The following is a 7,419-nucleotide window of genomic DNA, read 5'->3' as shown; positions in this document are numbered from 1 at the left end:
TTTGATTTATTTTACATAAAACAACATTGGCATTGTTTTGCTCGTCTATCGTCATCATTCATTAAAAAAAATAATAATACCAACAACACACTCTCTGGTGAACATGGAGGTCTTGAGATAGTCGCTAGACCCATGGCTTCAAGTTGCTATAAAAAGAAACAACTGTTTGTCTTCAAAGTAAGTTAGCACATCAAGGATATTAAAGGGGAGACACCAGGGAGCTTTCCTCTCAAAAGTAATGACGCATATCTCTTAAAGACCCCCTAAGGATGTCCCAAAAAAAAATCATTTGAAAAAGAATAAATAGAAATAGGCATATTTGAAGTTATAAAAAAGAGCTCCCTCTGGTGGCTTTACTTCGGGAAATAGGCGATTGTGCAATATCCGTGACGTCAAGCGTATGTGACCGCAGCTGGGGAATCGCTACCAGTGTTGCCATGTCCGTTTATTATAAGCGACTTGTTTTTATAAAAATAGCTGCTTATTTCTCTCGTAGAATCTGGCAAGGCAGCAGTGCGCGTCATAGGTCTGTTTACTGAGGAAGAAGTTGTTGTTTTTGTCGTTGGTGTTGGTCAAGCAGGTATTTGTAGTATTAGTGTTAGTTGGTCGGTAGTAGTTGTGATAGTAATAGTAGTAGTAGGCCTAGTGTAGTTTTAACAGCTTTTTTAAAAGCTAAAAAAACAGCCTTTTTAAAGGCTAACGAAGCTAGCAAGCTAACAACATGCCCAGGACTTGCGTTATTGGAGGTTGCAGTAACTCCAACTATGATGGAGTAACTTTGCACTTTTGGCCAAAGTGTGAGAAGCTTGCTCGCAAGTGGGATCGCTTCGCACGGATCAAGAGGGCAGACTGGACCAAGGGGACCCCAGGCGTGTCGACGATATGTGGGATCCACTTTACTCCGGGCGATTACGATGGCTATGGGCAGTGGAAAGCTGGACTAATCGCAAGGCTGAGACTGAGGAAGGATGCAGTTCCCACAGTCAATGTCGGGTTTTCTGGTGCTCCGTCAGCCACAGTTACACAGCGATCAAGAGCGTCTGCCATGATGGAGATAAATCGGGTGAGTGTCTGTGTTATAAATGCATTTTTATTGTTTTCATAACCAACATGGGTACATTATGCATTGGCTTGGACACTGGCTACACCCACGACATGACAATTGACAACGTATACAATAAACATAAGTTATTCCTTGAACTGCTGAAGTAAACGGCATACAAATGGGTCCATCTGCATCATGTAGCCTGTGCTTTGAGAACAAAACGTTATATTATGCCTTCTAAATAGCGCGGGTAAATGTTATTTTGCGCGCGCTAATACAGTGAGTGTGAGCCTAGCTCTGGTCCCTGTTAGAAGGACCTCTCCTAACAACTCTATATTGCAGGGGTCTCCAACGTTTTCAGGCCAAGGACCCCCTAGCTGAGAGAGAGATGAAGCAGGGACCTCTAGATTGTATAGAATTGTGTTTCAGATTAAACTATTTAGGTTTTTACTTGGTCTGCTCTTTTTTTCCCTCTACACCTCTGTAAAAAAAGAAAATAGCAGATCTAAAAATAGCAGATCTACAAGCTCACAGTTGTTGTAGATCTGCTATCTTTGGCTAAAGTTCTCCTCAGAAAAGGGATGCTATAGGGTTCAAGTGGTTCATGTAAAAATAAATAATCATATCACACAAAGATTTGGTGGCCCCCTGTAGTAACTCTGAGGACCCCCTAGGGGTCCTGGACCCCCTGTTGAAGACCCCTGCTATATTGGATCAATACTGATGTGCACTATGCTGACAGCTTCTACTTGGTATTGTCATCAATACTGTGACATAACCTTTGCATATTGTTAATGTTTTTTATGTTCTATGCTATTTGAATATAGTGCCTGGCACCTACTGTCACAGAGAGTACAGCGGGCCCTTCATCCGCGGTATCTCACACTGAGCCAACACCTGTAACTCCAGATGCACGATTGTGTGATCACCACCACCAAGGCACACAGTGCACATGGATACCAACTCCACATAAGAGCATTCGTGAGTGATCAAAACGTATTTTTCAATTGAACTATTTGCCAGACCCAAGGGGTCTGGCTTACATGAGGCTCTGTACCTGTTTTCTTCATACATGGGCATGCCCCCTTTGTCCTTAGGCCCCAGCCATAAAAGTCTGTCCCCCTTCCATCCATACATGGGCATGTTTTGTACCTGTTTTCTCCATACATGGGCATGCCCCCTTTGCCCTTAGGCCCCAGCCATAAAAGTCTGTCCCCCTTTCGTCCATACATGGGCATACACCGTGACGTAGTGCTGGGTCTGGCAGAACCAGGTCTCCTGGTCTTGTTAACATATTCTCTCTAATATCATGTAATACTTTGTCATTGTGTGTAAATCTTCATACAATCTAATACAAAGTACAACAACTGTGCCATGGCTCAATAACAATAGCTGCCAATTTTTCTGTACTTTTAGGTTGTCAAACCAGTTCTCCCAAGATGATTTCCATTGGTGTGCAGTGTGAAATTATGTTGGACGAACCAGAGGCAGCTATGGAGTTGTATGAGGAAGAGGAGGAGGAAGAAGAAGAGGAGGAAGCCATTGAAGACATGGATGATGAGGATTATCTCCCAGGAGAAGATGAAGAAGATGAAGAGGATGGGGAGATGACATTGTCTGGGTCAGTGGCCATGTTTAGCATCACATGTATGCACTGTAGACTGTTGGTATTTTCTATCTCAGATGATACAAATGTAGATGTCAGGTCGGCGATACAAAAACTAATGTATGCATAATACATTAGTTTAGGAAGTTTTCAGTGAAGACATTGCATTGCAGCTGCTAGTACTATTACTAATGCTAATAATACTAATAATAGTATCAATAATATTTATTATGATTAACATTATTGTGAGTGACGTTCACAGATGTGCACCACAATTGCCTATAACTCAGTGCAATTTTGCATTATCTTAGGACTATCTGAGGGTAAATAATGTGTATGCTGTGTTGACATTCAATTCATACTTCACAAGTTATAAATGTCTGTGCAAGTACAATAACATGCTAACCATTTAACCCAGAGCAAGGAGTTCAATCTTGTATGTATGTATTCTTTTTCCAGAGAGCCAGAAACCTCTGACCCAGGTCCTGTGAAGGACAGGAAATATCTTGTGTTTCGGTCACAGCTAATGACCCTGTTCCAACACTGTGTGCTGTGTCTTGCCGAAACACCTGGCACAGTCAGAGAATGTGGAACCGCCATCTACGTCACACAAACCTGCAAGTCCTGTGGCCATGTCAAGAAATGGGACAGCCAGCCAAAGATTGGGAGTGTTGCTGCCGGGAATTTGCTGCTGTCGGCTGCGATTCTGGCTTCGGGAAGCATGCCAACCAAAGCCCTGCGCATGCTCAACATACTGGGAGTGGCGACCATGCACCGGAACACCTTTTTTAGGCATCAGAAAGCCCATCTTGAGCCTGCCATTCTACAGGTCTGGAAGGACGAGCAAAGTGGCATCATCGCGTCGCTCAAGGATATGGGTGAACCACTGGTGTTGACAGCAGATGGGAGGAGTGACAGCCCAGGACACTCAGCTAAATTTGGCACGGTCAGCATTATTGAGCAGAGGATCAACAAAGTTCTCCACGTTGAAATTGTACAGGTATGTGATGCATGTCTTTTTTCCATTTCTTAATTGCTCAACTATCTGTTTTACATTCATTTTCTAGGTCAATTAGTGTTTAGTTTTTTTGTCTTCTTTTTCTTTATTTTAGAGTAATGAGGTGAAGAGCTCGTCTTGGTGTGAGCTTGAGGGACTGAAGCGGACCAAGACCTTCCTGGGTGGTGCTGAACTGGTAGTGGGAACACTTATCACAGACAGAAATCGGCAAGTAGCCAAATGGATCCGAGAAATCTGGCTAGGAGTCAAACATCGGTTCGACATTTGGCATATTGCAAAAGGTATGACCTAGTGTGCATTAACAGTAATTAAGTTATTGTTTGTAAGTTTGGAATTATTGAAGAAATGCACCTAAACATTTTAATCTGACTAAACTACTTGATAATGATATCCCTAGACAATCTTTCTTCTGATTATTTTAATCTAGTAACAAACTGTATAATGTCAGAACATTTTGCAGAATTGTTCTGATTGTAGACTAATACAAATATGTATTCTTTGACTAGGCATCAGCAAGAAGATAGTCTTGCTGGCCACTAAGCGAGAGAGCAGAGCTGTAGGGCTGTGGCAAAAATCCATCATAAACCATCTCTACTGGTCTGCTGGATCGAGCACGGAAGCCAACAGGGACATGATTCTTGCGAAATGGCAGGTTGTGCTCTACCATTTGCAAAATCAACACACAGACCTCCCAAATCCACTAATGCCTGCATGTCCCCATGATCCATTAGAAGAGCACGAAAGAACAAAGGAATGGCTGGCACCAAGTAAGTGACCATTTAATTTTGTATTTAGATGTCTATAGGCTATAGCAACAGTATTTTTAAATGTATTTTAGTCAAAAATAAATGAAGAGGATGGGGAATAAATGAATTAAAATAATGTAGCAGCCTCGGGTCTAAATGGGTTAATGTATGCCTGGAATTCAATCTGGTGGGGTTTATACTTTTTGTGTTTGTACCCTGCTCCCCCAGACTCTGCTAGCTCAGTTGGTCTGGAGAAGATCCTCCATGGGACTTTGATCTCAAAGGATATTTCAAAGCTCTCCACTGACCACCAAACATCTAGTCTGGAGGCCTACCACGCACTGATCCTGCACTTCCTACCGAAGCACACATGCTTCTCCTACACAGGAATGCATGCCAGGTAGGCATTACATTTCACAACTGTTATTGTATCTTTTGATTTTATGGGTTGCATTACTATTCAGGGATATGCTCTGTTTTTGTTCTTTACGTCTTCTAGAACATACCTTGCAGTCATGCATTACAATGAAAACAGCGGACGCATGCAGGCAGTGCGTAAAAGAGATGGTATGGTACGGTGGTCAGTCGTCTTCCCAAAGGCAAAGAAGGGAGATTATTCGCTCCGCCCAGTGAAAACCAAACCCACTTTCGGTGAGTGTCTACACTATTATTGTGCCTCTTCCTTTCCTTTCAGGGGTCGCCACAACGAATCATCTGCCTCCATCTCACCCTGTCCTCTGCCTCCTCTTCTTTCACACCAACTAACTTCATGTCCTCTTTCACTACATCCATAAATCTCCTCTTTTATCTTCCTATAGGCCTCCTGCCTGGGAGTTCCAACCTCAGCATCCTTCTACCGATATACTCACTACCCCTCCTCTGTACATGTCCAGACCATCTCAGTCCGGCCTCTTTGGCTTTATTTCCAAATGATCTAACATGGGCTGTCCCTCCAATGTAATAGGTCCTGATCCTATCCATCCTCGTTACTCCCAGAGAGAACCTCAACATTTTAGTCTCTGCTACCTCCAGCTGTGCTTCCTGTCTTTCCCTCAGTGCGACTGTTTCTAAACCATACCATACAACATACAGTTGGTGCCTACTGAGTTTGTAGTTTCTCATGTGACTTTCACTTGTGTGAGCCAACCTAACTCACGCAATAAATGTAGTTCCAAATACTACCACGAGATGGCGCTTTGGAGTCACCTTTTTTTCGGTTTCAAACAGACAGACAGACAGATAGATGTCTTATATTATTATTATTAATAATAATAATAACTAGCAATAATTAAGTGTGCTTAGAGCGTTTACATTTTGATTGGGTTTTCTGTTCAGCGTCAGGCAGTCAGTCCCACCACCGTCTTGTTCACCTTCCCTTTCATTCTTGTTGATACTTTCCTATCACACATCATACCTGACAATTTTCTCCACCCGTTCCAACCTGCTTGCACTTGTTTCTTCACCTAATTTCTACACTCTCCATTGCTCATAGGGCAGAACACTGTCCAATATATAAACAGTATATATATATATATATATATATATATATATATATATATATATATATACACACACACACACACATAAAATAACATTTGTGCACATCTCTAGACCCCAACGGGAGGTGCGGGTCAATGCAAGACAAAATTACAAAATAATACAAAAGGTAGCCTTCAAAAGAAGGGGCCGCACACTCTTGAAATGCATGATGACTTATTGATGCAGTATACTGTATTACTGCATCATTAATTGTATCTTCTTTTTTTGTTACAGAATATACCACAAAGGTCATGGAGATGGTATCTTCAAAAGTGTCTGGAGCCAGTGACTGCCAGCCGATGCCTATTGCCCCGCCACCGCTATGCCACAATGCAAAACGCCCAGAGTTGAGCCTTGCAGTTGCGACATATGTGAGTCGCTACAAGAAGGATTAATCGGCAGGACCCACCTATGGTAAGTTTCTACAATATCAATATGTTTGCTCACTCTGTTGTTACACAATCAAACCCCCCACCAAATACTTTTTTTCCTGACTATGTTGTATGTTTAGAATCTTTTTCAATGGGTCGTTGAGCCAGATGATCACGTTGAGGTTGTTGAATTTCATAGTCTTTACCGTGACTGTGTGTGTGTAAATGGGTTAATAAAAACGTGGCAGGTAGCATTTTGCCAAAAGGCAAGAATAGAAAATTCATGATGCTAATTGAATGATTTACTCTTGTACACAAAATCTAGATGTTTATGTCTTGATCTTATGTTAATATAAAATTGTGTAAACAAGCAAAATATGAAGGGGCACAAAGAAGTCATGTACAAATGAAAGCACCTGAAGCCATTATTGGTAGAAACGTGAAGGAGTTATTTATTTTTCTTTACATTTGAAACTATTTGTTTTATCATGGCAGTCTGAATCCAGTGTACGGAATCCCCGCTTCATTTGGGAATCTGGATCTGATAGCTTGGACCGAACACGAAGGAATCGGAACTCTGTTGTACCTGCCAAGATATCCCCAGTTCCAAAAAACAAACTGTCTGTAAGCTGTGTAACGGAACTTTCTGTGGAAGAAAAAGTAAAACAGAGTTGATGCCTATTTTGATGTTGTGATTTTTTTCTTTTGGACTTACAGTAATGTTATTGTTGTTATATGTTGTTGTTAGTGTTATTCAGTGCGACTGCCAAAGAAAACAGTAATGTCTTGGTTGCAACTACTTTTCCACAGTACTGTACACGTGTAGTATATAATGTGCTCCTTGGTGCAGTGGTTCTAATAATCTTTTGGGTCAGGTTTGACCCCTGTAAAAAACGTTTTCATCCACGGCACCCCTGGATTACAGTGTTACTTTATAGAACATTAAATGTATGTCAAAGGATGGTATGTAAACATGTACATTTTTCCCCCTAAGACACAGTATGTGACACAGAAAAATGTACAGAATATCCTTTCCCATAAGGACAGATTGAAAATAACTTTGTACTTACATTGAATAACAATTTGAACCCCAG

At 41.5% G+C, this 7,419-nt stretch overlaps 2 protein-coding genes across 2 annotated transcripts; both read left to right on the top strand.

The window, feature by feature from the left end:
- Positions 1-2,484: 2,484 nt before the first annotated feature.
- LOC311057186 (uncharacterized protein) lies at positions 2,485-4,373 on the top strand (the record flags this gene model as incomplete). Its single annotated transcript, XM_084074137.1, has 5 exons — positions 2,485-2,666; positions 3,111-3,651; positions 3,764-3,950; positions 4,176-4,321; positions 4,356-4,373. 5 exons carry the CDS (start codon positions 2,485-2,487, stop codon positions 4,371-4,373), a joined length of 1,074 nt encoding a protein of 357 aa, XP_083930263.1.
- Positions 4,310-6,894, top strand: LOC311057574 (uncharacterized protein). The gene is made up of 5 exons (XM_084074562.1): positions 4,310-4,436; positions 4,644-4,815; positions 4,915-5,066; positions 6,189-6,368; positions 6,821-6,894. Exons 1-4 carry the CDS (start codon positions 4,373-4,375, stop codon positions 6,347-6,349), a joined length of 549 nt encoding a protein of 182 aa, XP_083930688.1. The 5' UTR covers positions 4,310-4,372; the 3' UTR covers positions 6,350-6,368; positions 6,821-6,894.
- The last annotated feature ends 525 nt before the right edge of the window (positions 6,895-7,419 follow it).

This window comes from Gymnoscopelus microlampas, assembly GCF_963454915.1.
Source record: "Gymnoscopelus microlampas genome assembly, chromosome: 12".
Taxonomy (NCBI): domain Eukaryota; kingdom Metazoa; phylum Chordata; class Actinopteri; order Myctophiformes; family Myctophidae; genus Gymnoscopelus; species Gymnoscopelus microlampas.
This window is presented reverse-complemented; position numbering and strand designations above follow the sequence as displayed.

Coding starts and splice junctions, on each gene's coding strand:
- LOC311057574 (XM_084074562.1), top strand. CDS start 4,373: ATGCCTGCATGTCCCCATGATCCATTAGAAGAGCACGAAAGAACAAAG. Junction 4,437..4,643: donor AAAGGAATGGCTGGCACCAA/GTAAGTGACCAT, acceptor CTGCTCCCCCAG/ACTCTGCTAGCTCAGTTGGT. Junction 4,816..4,914: donor TACACAGGAATGCATGCCAG/GTAGGCATTACA, acceptor TACGTCTTCTAG/AACATACCTTGCAGTCATGC.